At 40.8% G+C, this 17,303-nt stretch overlaps 1 protein-coding gene across 7 annotated transcripts in view; it reads right to left on the bottom strand.

The window, feature by feature from the left end:
- Nucleotides 1-4,943: 4,943 nt before the first annotated feature.
- Nucleotides 4,944-17,303, bottom strand: part of GUCY1A1 (guanylate cyclase 1 soluble subunit alpha 1) — a 47,808-nt gene continuing 35,448 nt past the window's right edge. For 5 of the 7 annotated variants that reach the window (XM_007071268.4, XM_043545887.1, XM_043545889.1 and 2 more), the window contains 4 exons: nt 15,342-15,827; nt 14,628-14,771; nt 12,140-12,294; nt 4,944-7,749 (listed from right to left, as the gene is read on the bottom strand). In XM_007071268.4, coding sequence (XP_007071330.2) covers nt 7,548-7,749; nt 12,140-12,294; nt 14,628-14,771; nt 15,342-15,827 — 987 coding nt within the window. In that variant the 3' untranslated portion in view covers nt 4,944-7,547. The remainder of the gene's footprint in view (nt 7,750-12,139; nt 12,295-14,627; nt 14,772-15,341; nt 15,828-17,303) is intronic. The other 2 variants (XM_037897453.2, XM_043545890.1) reach the window with 1 other exon arrangement.

The raw sequence follows: 17,303 nt of genomic DNA, 5'->3' as shown, positions 1-17,303 counted from the left end.
GTGAGCATAAATGTGAATTACACCTGATCAGTATAAAGGGGTCTTAGTTTAAATGGGAATCAATCCCATAAAATCTTCTGGATCTAATAAAAAGTTAATTCATCTATCTAATGCAAAAGGTTCTTGACAACAATGTAATCTATTATGTATTTTTGTTGCTGTCATCACATGGTATCTGAGCATGCCATTATATCTGAGCATACACAATGGCACAGAAGTCATCAGCCTGGAAACAATTGCATTTCATTTGTTTGCTTGCAAAAAATGTTATGGTAGTTAAGCTGTATTTGCTTTTGTAAATGCAAAGAAGGTGCTTATTGGCATTCTCATTTTTTTCCTGTCAGATCTAATTTAACTAGAAAGATTAGTTTTAAAATATACAATTTTGCATTTGTACTTAGGTGCTAATTCAACAAAGAATTTAAGTACTTAATTTGAGTGGGACTTCAGCACATGCTTAAGTCCTTGAATCAGGAAAGTATTTAAGCACATAACTTTATGCATGTGTTGCAATCCAGTTGACTTCAGTGAGATTCACACATACTGCTTAAAGTGAAGCATAAGCTTAAGCATTTTTCCTGAATAGGGACACTCCTCTGAACTGGGGCATTAGTGGGTACAGGAAAGTTTTGGCATTTTGAGATGAAAGGTCATTGAAGTCAGTGGTTTACACCACTGCTGACGAACTGGTTCAACATGTTTAAAATTAATGATGAAATAGTCAGAAGTAAAAAAAAAAAAAAGTTATTTTCATTTAATTTAATATACTATCTTTGGTTTAAGGCAAAATTATACCCACTTGCCATAATACCCTTGGGAAGGGGTGAGAGCAGTCAGGAAACCCCATGCTGTACATCCTATGGAGTTACAGACTTGTACTAAATCTGACCTTGAGAATGGCCATGCTCCAAACACAGCATTTCCTTTCTTCCATGACCAAAAAGGAACTCACTCCCTGTAAAGGTATTTGTAGTTGCTACTGACTCCTATTCTTTCCACACTGTGGAAAAGAACTCAGATTTGGAAAAAATAGTTTCTTAAGAAACAAGCAACTTTATGTTTTACCATTCACACCATCCTAGGAATGGACAGATTCCGACTGACTTCAATATTCATTGGATCACTGCCTATTGTGGGCCTCCCAAAGAATCAGAACTATTGTTCCTCAAGACTTAGAGATACCCTCACAGGACTCCTAAGTCTTTGCTGGATATTACTTTTGATCAAGAGGATAAAATCTGTATATAAAAACAATACTGTTGTGACCTTCATTGTTCAAAGTTCTTGGTTTCCTGCAGCACTGCTATTTTTCCTCTCTTATCTTTCTTGTTTTGTAACAGAGCGATTTCTACAGCTCTTGAAATGGAATTGTCTCACCTTGACCATGAGCAATCCTGTTCAAGATGATGTTTATGGAAAATCTGTATTAATATATACTTTTTTCAAACTTTGTTCTTAATTTCTGCATTTTGCAAGTACTTTTTTCAAGGCTCTGTAGGTGCTAGCTCTGTCCAGCTGTCCTCAACCATTGGTTCTCATCACAAAACTAAAGGATGGAAAGGAATATGCTTTAAAAGTTCATACACACAGTTATGGTCAGAAGAGTGACTATGTAAAAATGGCACTTTACACAAACATATCTGCTTCCTGTATGTACTCAGAAGGAAAGGATGTTCCAGTGGTTTGTGTACTAGCCTAGGCCTTGGATGATCTGGGCTTGAGTCCCTCATCGGCCACAGATTTCCTCTGTGAGCTTGGGCTAGTCTCTGTACCTCATTTCCCCATCTGTAAAATGGGGATAATAATATTTGTGTACCTCACAGAGTGTTTTGAGAATAAATATATTAAAGACTGTGTGGTGTTCATACTAGGATCTTTTGAAATTCAGCTCTATTTAAATTAATGGAGAAAGGACTGGTTATCCTGGGAGATCCAGCTTACCCTCTACTTCCTTGACAATGAAGCCATTCACGTCCGCTTGGACAGAAGGAAAGAACCATTTAACTACCTCCTCACTAGTTGCAGAATGACGGTAGAGTGTGTATTTTGCCTTTTGAAAGGGAGATGATGTTGTTTGTGGAATAGGTTGGAAGCAGAAAAAAAAATCCCAAAGATTATAGCAGCATGTTGTATTTTGCACAACATTTGTGAGACTAAGAGAGAAAACCTTAATGACAGGTGGCAGGCTGAGGTACAGAAACTCACTCAGTGGTTTGAGCTGCCAGCGATGTGTTTAATATAAAATGCAAACAGCCAGGGCAGTATTGTCAGGTATTCCTATTGCTCTTATTTTGAGTCTCAGGCCTGAAACTGGTGGCTGTACATCCAGCTCTTAACCCTGGAGGGGGGTAGAAGTTGTTTGTGTAGTTCAGTGTCTGTTGGCAACAAAGTGCAACATTGCAGCGATCCCTATTGTACCTTGTCTCTTTGCCTACCTATGTTTGTAAAACCTTATGAATTCATGCAAATTTAATTTTTTTCTGTGTAAAATGAACTGTCACCTCCTTATGAATGCAATTTTAAAGGTTTTTATTATTAAATATTATGTAACAAACAGAAATAAACCATCAACTGACACGAAAATGAAAAAACAGCTTTTAATTAAGAAACAAAACAATCTTATTATCTAACTGCGAAGATCCTATTTATTACATCAGCAGTGAAACAAAACAGTAAAGTGTAACAGTACAGTACAAGGCACAACACAAGATGCAGGAGGGCTTAAAATTACAGGCAAGTATACCTCTTCTGGTTCCTGGCCTTCTGGCATGGAGTGCAGAGACTTGAATTTACCAAGGGTGACAGAGGGTTCAAAAGAGCTGGGATCCTAGGTGCCACTGTTCTTGCTGCCCTGATTTGCATGGGGAACGGCCTCTAGGAGCCGTGCTGCGGGGATACAGGGAGGAGGAGATGCTGTTATTTCCAGCAACCTGTATTGTCCAAGGGCTGCATAACATGGCTGCGTGCTGGTTTGCAGTACTGCATTGCCTGCCTCCCCTAACAGCAACATGCGCTACAACAGGGCACTTCGGCTTTATATGGCCTCCAGGAGTCGCCTCTGCACCTCCTTTTTTCCGTGCTGTCTCTGGCCATGGCAATATTTTCCCTAGCAACTGCTATGCTGTCCTTTGCCATTGCAACGATCTCCATGGAAAGCTCCTTATCAGATTCCCTTTTTCAATCCTCAGATACTGACTCCACCTCTCTACATTTTTCTATTTGTTCTTTCTGTAGTGATGGCTGCAAACGTTTCATCAAAGTTTTCCATTTTCTCCCCCTCAGGTTTGCTGGCTGTACAGCCATTGATAAGGGCCTGGGATGGGGTGCACAAACTCCACACTGGAGAGGAAGGGTTAAGAACCACTCTGGGCCCAGGCAACTCTGCCCTGCCACACCTGCAATGCATGCACAGGCTGGAGGATGAGCTTTAAAAGGGAGCAGAGTAGCTCACTTGCAGGCAGCCAGCAGAGGTTAGCAGACTTGCACTGTGGGAGGCTCAGCTGCCAGACCCACTGACTATGGATGGCCTATAGACTATGGATGGCCTACCTGACCTGCTGAGGGACTCAATTGCCTACCTTTGGGCCCTGTATTGGAAGCTGCGGGAGAGGGTGCATCTGGGTTCACCTACCGAACCCATCATGGGGCTGGAGGCAAAAAGACTATCTCTAATACTAGAAACTTGGGACTAGGAAGAGCCCATATCTCAAGAGTCCCGACTCTGGGACTTTCGCTGGGTGAAGCCTGAAGCCCCTTGCTGGGCAGCAGAACTAGCATTTGTTGGACTTTTCACATACCCCAGAAGGGTTGGACACAACTTATGGCACAGACAGAGTGCCGAGTCACAGAAAGGGAGAGACTGCAGCATGGCCAGAGCAGCTGTCAACAGGAGGCACAAAGACAGAAGAGGTCCTGTCACGCCCTTGCCTAGCCACTAGGCAGCATCTGTGGGGAGCAGGCCCCCTTCATGGGGCCCTGTCTTTTGAGGGTCTGGCCAGTGATGTGGGAGTAATAAAAATGCCAGATGATTATTGTTCATGTTCTAGGGAGGCTGTGATAGCATTTTTTTTTTTAATACTAGGTGACTAAGAGGCAGAGAATGGCCCTATTCAAAAGGCAAAAGATCAGGGAGATACACAGTGAAGTTATTCACCAAGATGCTCCCCCCAGAAGTATTACCGGAGTGGAAGGGAGTCCCAAGCTATGCCGGTGGGAATGGTTGTGTAGATATTTCTCAATCTCTGAACAAAACCTGAGCAACTTCTCAGCTTGAGATTTTTGCTTTATCTCCCCTGCAGACAAGTTGAAAGTATAAAGAAAAATAGATAGGTTTCTGCAATGACTGAATGCTTCAGGAACTGTTACCCATCAGTAAAAATGAGTGTTACAGGGCATTTACTGGGTAGCCATTCTTTGTGGCTTTATGGGCATGAAATGCCCATGTCTACCTCATGAAAAGTGAGACCATGAACCAAATTTCTCTTCCTGTAATCACTGTCTGAATAAACTTTTACATTTCACATGAAATAATGTTTTCCTTACTCGAATCTGGTGCAGACGGGCATGGTGGCTGCATCATGCTGCCTGCCCTGCTTCTGGAAGTGGCTAACAGGGTTGGGGAGTGAGGGCAGCATTCTCCAGGCAGGACAGCTGAGGGAAAGAGAAAGGAAAATAGGGGACATAGTATATGTCCCTTCTGAAAACAGCCAGTAGCTAGGGCATTAACATGAGACACAGGCTGACTGCCCCCAGAGCAGCTGCCATTTTGGAAAGATGTATGAGGTGGGGGTGGCAGGCAGTGAATGGACAGTGTGGGCAGAGGGAGGGAAGTGGGACCTTGGATTCGGAAAAGCTTCTAGCTCACATCTGCCTACAATGGCTGTGGCCATGGCGCACCCAGAACAGAAGATAGCATGGCAGGATAGCATAATAATAAATAGAAATGTAAATAGTAAATTTATTTTAAAACAATAATACAAAATTTACATGCTGAAGCTCCCTCCATGGGATCAGCCCCCTCAGCCCCAATCTGGGTTACAACCTGGCAATCAGGGTTGGTTGCTACAGAGCAGGAACTGAGCTCGATTCTACCTGGCCATCATCAGGGTCCTGAGTCCTGCACAGATCCTGGCTTTCTGGGGAGATCTCTTCACTGGCCTCCTCAGATTCATCCCTCAATGAGTCCTGCTGGTCATCCTAGTGGTGGTAGGGGGAGGGGAGAAAGGCAGCCAGCAGACTCCACAAGCTGCCTAGGTTGGGTGGGCTTGTAGTTATATAAAATCCTGTCCAGCTCCTCAAAAATGGACAAGTTACATGTCCCCCACTGGAGTTTCTCAGTTCTCCGTCATTTCAGTGGAGGTGCTCCAGAGCGGTCTGCTCTTTATCCAGCACTGTTCCGCATTCTGGTCATGGTCCCTCATGGACATCTGCCTAGCAATGGCTACAAAATGGTCTTTATTCCAGTGGCTGCCACAAGAGCTCCCTGCACTGACACCTCCCCAGATGGCGATGAGACAGGATATTGGTGAAGCTGCTCAAGGCATGTTGTAGGTCTTCGGTAGTAAACTGGAATCCAGGGGAGAATGGCCAAATCTGACTGTGTGCCAGTTTATAAATGAGGGAGGGGACATCTGGTCAACTTGACCCCAGAGCAGGGGAGGGCACAAAGGTAAACAGACAGGTCAGTAATGGTCACCCACAAAGGAGCGTGGGATAGCCATTACAGACTGTGAAAGTATTTTGCCACAGCATGAACAATAGGCTGGACTAACTTGCTTCGCAGCAAAATTAGTTCACTTTGAATGAGCACTCCAGAGTTTGCAATAAATGTAGAGTCAGTGCGCTAAAAATGAATTGCATCATGTGTATGCAAGTGTTTTCAAAGCAGATTAACTCGAAAAACTGTGGATTAACCTTCCCCTCCCCCCGACATGTGGACACGTCCTTGGTGTCACTTTTAAAACCAGCAGGACTATACAGCTGCAGAATCTTAATGGTGTCACTTAGCATACACATATGATCCCAGAAATACCCACACACAACTCTTTTCCAAAAATCAGAAGGGGAGTTGGAAAGTAAAGAAGTCACTTTATGATATCTGCCAACATCCTGGATAGCTCAGCAGTGATTAACCATGTTGTTTTCTGGGGCAGGATTTCGAGTACCTGGGCAGACTCAAAGCCCACTGATATTTTCTGTTGGATCAGCCCTAGAGGAAAACTGAAATGCTTTTTAAATCAGTAAGTAAATACAAAAGAATGTTTATGAGTTCAGATATCAGTGTCTCTCTTGCAAGGAACTGATGTTATCACAAATACCCTAAGTCAGTGCAAGGTATGCTGGTCCCAGTCTGCTATAGGGGCCAAGTTGTGTGTCTCAGGAGAGTGACTGTGCAAGGTTATTAACTTGCAGTAGAAACAGAATCCTGAGGTCAAGTCTCAATAGCTAAAGAAACCTCTGTTTACTTTTAAAACGTATGTATTAGTAATATGAAGGCTGCAGATGTGTACTCATATATTTCAAAGCATTTGTCTTCACCTTTAGCTCTCAGTGAACTGTACATATTTCAGAGTCCATTTCCCCTCTACATTATTTCTAGCTGAAGTATAAGATCATATGTTCACAGCAATATGTTTGTGTCCTACACACGATACAGTCCGCTTGCAATTTCCTTTCTATGTAAACACTCTACATTATGTACTATTACTTCCCTCAAAAGAATTAAAAATTAATTGACAACAAAAAGAAAACATTTATTGCTATGATACATAGTATCAGAGGGAAATAATTTTTAAAATAGGGTTTAAAAACTCCAAAAACTAAAATCTTATTTGATTACAGAGGCTTTAGTGTGTGATTATACAATATTTGAATATTCTATAAATATTTATTTTATGCACAAAGAAATCAAAGTTCAGGGAACAGTAAGCATCCATACTCCACTGTATATACTGGCATTAGTTACAAGTAGCAACCTGATCCATCAAGGCGCTGAATGCCTTCAATTACTGTTGACTTCAGCTCCCTCTAGGAGATGGGCAGTACCTCATAGGACTGTAAAGATGCAATGGAAGATGCAAAGATGCAATGGAAGGAGTTATTACAGTAATGGTTGTTTCCTTTTTCATATGGAGCAACTAAGAAAACTGCATTTTAATAGTCATTGGTATGCACCAGCGAACCAAACTGCATCTGACTGCATCATTTGTACACAACATTTTTTGATACACTGTACGTACAACATGTTTGGAATTTTCAGGATAGGTAGAGTTGAAATGGTCGTTATGTAGCACAGATTACCACGGGGGAAAAAAAGTACTCTTAAACAGTGTTTTAAATAGTGAAGTTGAAATATTGTTTTAATGACTATATATCTTCTGGAAAGTAAAAATAAAAAGTAGTATCTGACATACTTCCTGAAATTTTAATACTGGCTTTCAGGTATTAACAATCTAAAGTGCTTTCATGTTTCATACTTTTTTAAACTCTCAATTTATACAAAATTAAAATATTTATAAAATTCTTTTGTAAATGTATGAATGTACAATTTAGTCTACCCCCGTTGCCTTGCCCAAGAAATTTGCATTACCATCTTCAAACTCTCTCTTTTGAAACCAAGGCTTTGAATTTGTTCCTTGAAGATAAGCGTCCAGAAAGTAACAAATACCAGGAATATCACTGGGAAAGTTTGGAGGAAGTTCTTCTCTTGAGCGAGGTGTGAACACAAAATCTGGATATTCTTTTAGCAGCCTATGAGACAATTAAAATGACTTGATTAAATATGAAATCAAACACTAACTGCTACTGCTAGTGACAACATTCTTCTTTTTACGTCTTGTAAATTGGAGCAGAATTTGTTCCAGTATCTATATGTTAATTTAAAAGAGGATATATTGTCTTGCTTATTTAGCATAACCTTTGCTCATTGATTGACATGCTGGTACATGAGATACTCAAACAGGAACATAGTCTCTCCTTTTTTGTCCATACAAGGCATGTTTGTATTTCTCCTTGTTCTGAATGTACATGATAGATTTGTTGTTAACATTTCAAGAGACTATTTAGCATTAAATAATAAATCAAATTATTATATAAACCTGGCACCAGAAGTCATCTTTCAACCAATGAGATGCTGAAGGATTTGTCAAGTAAAATATTTAGACCTAATATTAAATATAACCTTTATGCTATTTTACACAAACTTCCACTAAAGCCAGTCATCTCCTCTGGCATCTGAATTACAAACAAAAAGTTTACTTCTACATTTTAGAGATAGTTATTGACACAACATATGTGAAGTTTTAAGACACCTTTGTGTGTAAACTATTAAAAGGCTGCAAGAATACATGTAATCAACAACTTACGATAGTGCTGAAATGATAGGGAAAGGAATTCTCCATCTCAGCCAAATCCCTGCCATCACAACAAGCCTGACTGAAGGTCTTACTGAAGGTCAACAGATTTGGGCTCCTTTGCACCAAGGGAGGTAGCAAATTCCATAATTAAGTGCCCCGCATTGAGAATGTCCTTCCCAATGAAGTTGGAGAGACCAGGTGGGTGAATCATAGAATCATAGAATATCAGGGTTGGAAGGGACCTCAGGAGGTCATCTAGTCCAACCCCCTGCTCAAAGCAGGATCAACACCAACTAAATCATCCCAGCCAGGGCTTTGTCAAGCCTGACCTTAAAAACTTCTAAGGAAGGAGATTCCACCACCTCCCTAGGTAACGCATTCCAGTGTTTCACCACCCTCCTAGTGAAAAAGTTTTTTTTAATATCCAACCTAAATCTCCCCCACTGCAACTTGAGACCATTACTCCTTGTTCTGTCATCTGCTACCACTGAGAACAGTCTAGAGCCATCCTCTTTGGAACCCCCTTTCAGGTAGTTGAAAGCAGCTATCAAATCCCCCCTCATTCTTCTCTTCCGCAGACTAAACATCCCCAGTTCCCTCAGCCTCCCCTCATAAGTCATGTGTTCCAGTCCCCTAATCATTTTTGTTGCCCTTCGCTGGACTCTTTCCAATTTTTCCACATCCTTCTTGTAGTGTGGGGCCCAAAACTGGACACAGTACTCCAGATGAGGCCTCACCAGTGTCGAATAGACGGGAACAATCACGTCCCTCCATCTGCTGGCAATGCCCCTACTTATACCTCCCAAAATGCCATTGGCCTTCTTGGCAACAAGGGCACACTGTTGGCTCATATCCAGCTTCTCGTCCACTGTAACCCCTAGGTCCTTTTCTGCAGAACTGTTGCCGAGCCATTCGGTCCCTAGTCTGTAGCGGTGCATTGGATTCTTCGGTCCTAAGTGCAGGACTCTGCACTTGTCCTTGTTGAACCTCATCAGGATTCTTTTGGCCCAATCCTCCAATTTGTCTAGGTCCCTCTGTATCCTATCCCTACCCTCCAGCATATCTACCTCTCCTCCCAGTTTAGTGTCATCAGCAAACTTGCTGAGGGTGCAATCCACACCATCCTCCAGATCATTTATGAAGATATTGAACAAAACCGGCCCCAGGACCGACCCTTGGGGCACTCCACTTGATACCGGCTGCCAACTAGACATGGAGCCGTTGATCACTACCCCTTGAGCCCGACAATCTAGCCAGCTTTCTATCCACCTTATAGTCCATTCATCCAGCCCATACTTCTTTAACTTGCTGGCAAGAATACTGTGGGAGACCGTGTCAAAAGCTTTGCTAAAGTCAAGGAACAATACGTCCACTGCTTTCCCTTTATCCACAGAGCCAGTTATCTCATCATAGAAGGCAATTAGATTAGTCAAGCATGACTTGCCCTTGGTGAATCCATGCTGATTGTTCCTGATCACTTTCCTCTCCTCTAAGTGCTTCAGAATTGATTCCTTGAGGACCTGCTCCATGATTTTTCCGGGGACTGAGGTGAGGCTGACTGGCCTGTAGTTCCCAGGATCCTCCTTCTTCCCTTTTTTAAAGATGGGCACTACATTAGCCTTTTTCCAGTCGTCCGGGACCTCACCCGATCGCCATGAGTTTTCAAAGATAATGGCTAATGGCTCTGCAATCACATTCGCCAACTCCTTTAGCACTCTCGGATGCAACGCATCTGGCCCCATGGACTTGTGCACGTCCAGCTTTTCTAAATAGTCCTGAACCACTTCTTTCTCCACAGAGGGCTGGTCACCTCCTCCCCATGCTGTGCTGCCTAGTGCAGCAGTCTGGGAGCTGGCCTTGTTTGTGAAGACAGAGGCAAAAAAAGCATTGAGTACATTAGCTTTTTCCACATCCTCTGTCACTAGGTTGCCTCCCTCATTCAGTAAGGGGCCCACACTTTCCTTGACTTTCTTCTTGTTGCTAACATACCTGAAGAAACCCTTCTTGTTACTCTTAACATCTCTTGTTAGCTGCAACTCCAGGTGTGATTTGGCCTTCCTGATTTCACTCCTGCATGCCCGAGCAATATTTTTATATTCATCCCTGGTCATTTGTCCAATCTTCCACTTCTTGTAAGCTTCTTTTTTGTGTTTAAGATTAGCAAGGATTTCACTTCGGAAGTTGGTCCAATAAAAGATATTACCTCACCCACTTTGGCTCTCTAATATCCCGGGACCAACACAGATACAACAACACTGCATACTTCCCAATGAAGTATAAATCAAGGAACTATCAGCTCAAACTTTCCAGCTGATCTTAACTGCCAGGTAAAATAGGACAAAAGAGATGGACTTGGATACTTAGGGTCCAACTCATAAGGACTCTATAGATCAAAACTGGCACCTTGAATTGAACCCAGAAATGAAGTGGAAGCCAGCACAGTCTGTCAAACACAAGAAAAATATGGTCTATGTGCAAAACACTGCTAAGAAAGCAAGAAGACATAATCTACACTAGCTGAAGTTTCCAGGTGGTCTTCAGGTGTAACCGTAAGTAAAGTATATTGCACTAATCCAATCTAGAAGTGACACAGACATGAATAATGGTGTTGAGGACTACATCTGATGTGTGACTACATCCTCACAACTTCTTTGCCATGTGCATATAGAAAAAAAATCATTCTTGGCCACCAAGGTTATCTTGACACTCTGAAGAAGCTAGGGATCTAATAGACCTCCACTGTGAACAGGAACAAAAGGCAGGGTACCTCCTTAATAGAAGGAACAAATATCACTTCCCTGTTGTCTCTGGTTTCTTCCCCCACCCAACGTCATCACCTCAGACTTTATCTGAATTCATTTTTCAACCAGCCCACTATTATTCAAGCCGTGATCTTGGCCAGATGCTGGAAAAGCCAACAGATTACATCGATCTGGGGATGTGAAATAAAGACTTAGAGCTGTGTATCATCAGCAAATTCAAACAAACCACATTATTTCCCCTAGTGGCCTCAAATATACATTCAACAGGAGGCATGACAGAACAGGATCCTTCTGTATCTCACAAGGGAAAGCCCTCTATCTGACTGATTGAATAATCTCCTAACCCTGTATTCTGGGTCCTCCCTGTGAGAAAACAGCAGAGCAACTTAACTGCAACTCTGTGTCTCTCCAGTAGTGTCCACAGAACTGTCAACAATGCCTTGGGGTCAATGGCATCAAGGAAATTTTTATAAATCAGATGTCACTAGAGTTGCTTTGCTACAATCTTCTCAGTTATCTTTCTTAAACAAGGAACATTCAAGATCTGGTGATAGTAGCCATGCTTGTCAATGTCTAGAGATGTTTTCTTAAGAGCCTACCAACTGTTCAGTTAGGCTGTTATTTTCAAAGGTGCCTAAGTGAGTTAGTTTCCTAGCTCCCATTGAAAATCACTTAGCTCAGTGAAGACCAGATACCAGGAGATGAAGAAAAAGTAAAAGATACAAAGCTTCAAGGTTAGTAGCAAAATGTATTTAAGTTATCAAGACTTTTTATTGTTCTAAATAGGGCGAGGAGAAAATACATATTAGCTACTCAGCCTCACTCCACACTTCGCTTGTGGCTGTCCAGCTCCTGAGTAAAAATAATCAAGGTACAATCATAAGCAGTAAGGTCAATGGATAAAATAGGAAAGCAAACAATATTTTGAAAAGAAAATGAGGGAAGCAATTGTGAAAGTACTAAAGAAACAGTCACTAGTTTTAGATTATTTTTTTGGTAACTATACGCTGTAAATTACTGTACCTGTAAGTTGTTGGACTGACATTTATTTTCCTAGGTATACTGCAAGACTCAAACTTGTTGGCAAGGGTTACATTGTTTCCAAAGAGACAATAACGTGGCATTTTAACCCCAACAACTCCAGCAAAGACGGATCCAGAATGGAGGCCAATACGCATCTTTAAATAAAATATATAAAACAATATTTGTTAGCTAAAATAGTTTAATCTATTGAAATCAGTTCATTTTATTGGTTCATCCTTAATTAGAATGATCATGAGGTGGGGGCCATCTCCTTTAGATGCACGTATTCCGTTTTCATTAGAGGGAAGTAAACCTGCTCAGGGAGAGACTAAACTGCTTAATTTTACTGCCATAAATAGTAAACAGACATTCATTTGCTTATATAACTGTGATCAAGTTGGTCTCTACAGCCATAAATTGATCTAGAAATGACATCAGGAGACACAATAACTCTCAGTTTACCTTCCTGGGTATTTAGAGGGAAGGGGAATTATACAGTGGAAAGATGGGCTGGTGACATGATTAAATAAATGTAAGAAGCATTGGGTTTTGTCTTAAGGTCAGAGTTTGAGCTCTAAAGAAGGAAAATTATGACACATGTACACCACAGTTCCAGTGGTAGAAGTGGGCATACCTAGAATAAAGCCTGGTTCTGAGACATGGGAATTGAGTAATTGATCAAACAAGCAGGCTATCGAATGCATAGGTCAGTTGGAGCGTGCAGGAGTCTCTTCTTCTGTAATTAGTATTAGGGTTCGCATATTTTGCTTATTTGATATTGTTTTTTGTGTTCCTTCTGTTTTATTTGTTCTCCCTTTAAAGGACCTCTTATATGAACTATTCTCTCGCACTTAGAGAGCGTCTCTCCAGAACAGTGTTTTGGCACAGTGGTGGAACACTGTGGAGAAGCTTGCACTACTACTACCTGTGTTACACCATTCTTTTGCATCTCTACAACTCTCAATTCTACACCTTTAACAAGAGCTGAACTGATGTTCTGTATAGTTTTAAATAGAAAAGCAGAGCTCTCTGCAACAAAAACAACATCCACCACACAACAGAGCCCACGGATGTCTGACACTAATGGACACTAATATAGCAGGCTAGCTTAAAATAAGAAATTTGCAGTCAGGCATCTTTTTTAGAAAATTTATTTAAAAAATAGAATAATAAAGCTGAGACACAGTGCACAAAACAGCCAATAATGCTATTAAGAGATCAGAAATGGAGGAAGCTTCACTTTCATTTATAAAAAGCTTCCATTTGATGCTTGTAACTTCTTATGCAATACACATTATTTTCTGCAACTCTTAAATGACTTTTATAAGTTTAATAGTATCTGTCTTTCAAAACTATGACATCAGCATTTGTGATGGAAATTGTGAAGTTCTTCATTAAATATTGTTAAAATGTTTCCAGCATCTTTCTAATTACATTTTATTTTTTTAATCTGTTGTGACTTATAATAAATAATGGGACATGTTTATAACAGCAGGGTGGCGTTCTTGCTGATAAAACGTGGAGTACATAGCCATCTCAAAATAACTTTTCTTGGACTTCTATCTGAGCCACAAGAATTATTTTAACCCATAAAAGAGGAACTGGATTAAAAAACAAATGAATAAAGATGCAAGGAAATGTACTAAATAATAATAATAATGACTGGGGTCCCAGAGGCCTATAGACTTAATAAAAACAGGATCCAATCCAAATCTCATTGAATTCAATAGAAAGACTTCCCTTGACATATGTATTTTGGATTACTGCCATATTTAGTACCTCCTGGTGAAACTGATAAAATGTTTAGTTGACCATTCTTTTAATGCAAACATGCACAGGAGTAAATTTGTTCATACTAGTCCCATTTTTTTTTAATGAGATGTAAACCCATGCCTAAAATTAAGCACATGCTTTGTTAAATTGGGGCCTTACTTTGTTGTAACCCCACCGTAGCTGACTGAAGTTTTGCCCCAGTTGATGTTAATGGTTTAACAAAACTGGGATGGAAAAAACTGTCATGTTTTAGACACTCTTACAATAAGGATTATTGTTGTCCTTTTGGTGATTCATATTCACCCACTGCCTCAAAACAGTCCCTTCCAAATGTAATTTTCTCACTGATTTCATTTGAGAGAGACAGGCTTAGTCTCCTAAAAAAAGTACCATAGCAGAATATTGCACATCCATGGCAACTTTATTGCTACTGAAACATTGAACAACAGTACACTAATGTTCTGCGAATGATTTCAGAGAATTTCAGCCCTCCTAATGGATTTTTACATTTTTGGTTTAATCTTTCCTTCCTTATAGAACCCTAATCCCTAAGAGAATTAAAACTCTGGTCCTCAGACCATTCCCACACTCTCCCTGTTTGTTCCAAGTTATTAAATGTTACGTAGGTGACATTTCATTGATGACAAAATAATAAACATTTCCACCCCAGCAAAAAAATCTATACATGAATATGTTTCTAATATATTTGCCTGACCTTGATAGGCTCTCCATGGGGAGACATCACCTCATCTGACAGCTCCATCATCTTCAGTGCCATCAATGCTATTTGAACAGCGTGTGTCTCGCTTTCTTTGTGTAAACCTCCAGCCACGCAATAAGCATCTCCAATGGTCTCCACCTAAACATATACATTTGTCTCTTACTGTCTATGCAGTCTGAGATGAAGAAGACATATGGCATAGTTTTAAATGCTCTCAATAGGCCACATCCTGCAGTTCTTACTAAGACAAAACTGCCACTGGATTCAATTGGAGTTTTATCTGAGGAAAGACTGAGTCCTAAAAGATAATTGGATCAAGTCCTGCAAAGAGCAGTTGCAAAGACTGCCGTGCACTGGTGATGGCAATTGCTTTATTATGCTAAAATACTTATCCCCTGCTGTGGGACTCTGGCACCTACTTTGATCAAATGCTTACCCCCAATTCACCTGAGAGTGTACCTGAGAGCAGAACTTTAACCTAAGGCCTCTAACTTTCAGCAAATTTCCCACATGTTTGCACAATCAGCTGACTTTGTAGACAATCTCTGTTTCATTTTGTGACCTGTCAAACTATTATAGTTAAGGTCTGTGTCAAAATAATTTTTCAAATCCTATTATTCTCTATACCAGCTTAGTCTCCCTTTCCTTCCTCCCTCCCCCCCTCCTCTGACCCCCAAGATTGCCATAGAAATGCAATAAATTCTCTACCTTGTAGACATCTAGCTCTCCGCACTGGTAATCAAAGCGAGTATAGAGCTCATTAAGCATGGTGATAACCTGCATAGGTGAGCACTGGGCACAGATGGCAGTGAATCCTACAATGTCAGAGAAAAGCATTGTGACATTATTAAATTTCTTGGCTTGCACAACTTGTCCCTGCCACAGCTGCTGAGCAACCTCACCAGGAAAAATTGAGCACAAAAGATCTACTGTCTTCTTCTTCTCCTCTTCCAGAGCTTGGTGGGCCTTCTCAAGAGTAGCTTTAAGCTTTCCTAATCTCTTCTTTAGTCCATCTTGAGCTCTGGCTTGTTCTCCTATCAAAACAACATCCCTCAGAGCATTATGAATTGGAATATCAGAAAGGTATAATCCACGTCCTGTAAAATCTTCTAATCTGTCCACACAGGGAGATCCCAAGAACAAGATGGCACCGGATTCAAAAATATAGATCATTTGGCCTTTAAGATCCATTACCTGAGACAATAAAAGAAAGAAGAGTCATACACAGCTATGGCAATAATTCAGGAAGGGGAAGAATCAGGGCAGACAGGCTGTATCACACAAGGAACGGTTTGGTCCTATGGCCTTGTATTTTTAAAAAATAATTAAAGGGAAACATATGATGCTGAAGTTCCCTTAAAGCCATCCAGTGGACCCAGGCAATTATCAGAACTACTGTTGGACTCCTAGGTGCCAGGATAAAGCAGTACTTACTGATAAAATGCCTATGTCTGATATGGCATCAGTAAGTGTCAGTGTATACTGGGGAGAAACCAATAGCCAAGAGCATAATTTTGTGCATTTTTGGTGTGCATCTGTTGATCAGAAATCTATAGATCTGAGTTAACAGCTACATTATCTGTTTCATGCACCAACTTGTTTATGTTTGTCTGTGTGTCTGAAGGAAGGGGGGGAGGGAATCCGCTTCTATTTCAATAGAAGAACTTTACAAACTAGCACAATTTAAAAATAAATAGGCATAAGTAACATGAGCATCATGTTTTAATTCTTCACAAAAGAAAGCAAAATGTTTTGCATTAACTATTTTCTTTTGTTCTCTTTCACACCTAATCATATAGTATATGAAGGTATTGCATAGCTTTCATTAACATTGCTTTTATGGGCCAAATTTTTAAAGAGCAGACACCCTATGTTGTTTGCAAATGGACATTTGCATGTGTATGTACCTGCAAAGGCAAATGTATCTTTTGCAGGCACAAACAAATAAACATATTTCTGGAATCTGTCATCTCTTGGAGTCTTTAAGATACTGTCTATTACTGTATTTGAGCTACCAGTAAAAGAAACAAACCTTAGATAAACTCACTAAAGTAGCATTGTCATTTCCCCCCACTTTAAGGTAAAAGTTGATTAAAACCTTTAATACATAGGGTTCTTCAGATGGTGGGGCTGAATGGCTCAGTTACTCATTAATGAGGGTTTGGAGCCCATCTCATATAAGTCATAAGTTCGACCTGAGCACAGGCCAATGATGATCAAAAGCATCCGATGAAGTGAGCTGTAGCTCACGAAAGCTCATGCTCAGATAAACTGGTTAGTCTCTAAGGTGCCACAAGTACTCCTTTTCTTTTTACGAATACAGACTAACACGGCTGTTACTCTGAAACCTGTCTGAGCTACAGTGTCTCAGCCTGTTTGCCAGTGACACAGTGTCCACAGCACTAAATAAATAAATATATCACTAATTGGTATACATGAGGACACTGTCAGCAAAGGTATCAAAGGCTGAATGAACCTGGAGAGTGAACTATCCTCTCACCCTCTCCAGATCAGGGATAAGGCAGACTAACAGGGCACTGTGTAAAGCTTTCAATGCCACTTTCTCTGCTTCTGTTCTGCAGCTGCTCTGTCCCTTAGCAAATGTAACTGTCTCCAGAGGGACAGTGCTTCCTTGGCTTTACTTTTCATCTCAACAACCACCTGTTACAT

The sequence above is a fragment of the Chelonia mydas genome, chromosome 4 (assembly GCF_015237465.2).
Source record: "Chelonia mydas isolate rCheMyd1 chromosome 4, rCheMyd1.pri.v2, whole genome shotgun sequence".
Classification (NCBI taxonomy): domain Eukaryota; kingdom Metazoa; phylum Chordata; order Testudines; family Cheloniidae; genus Chelonia; species Chelonia mydas.
Note: the sequence above shows the minus strand (reverse complement) of the source record. Positions and strands in the feature narration are given on the sequence as shown.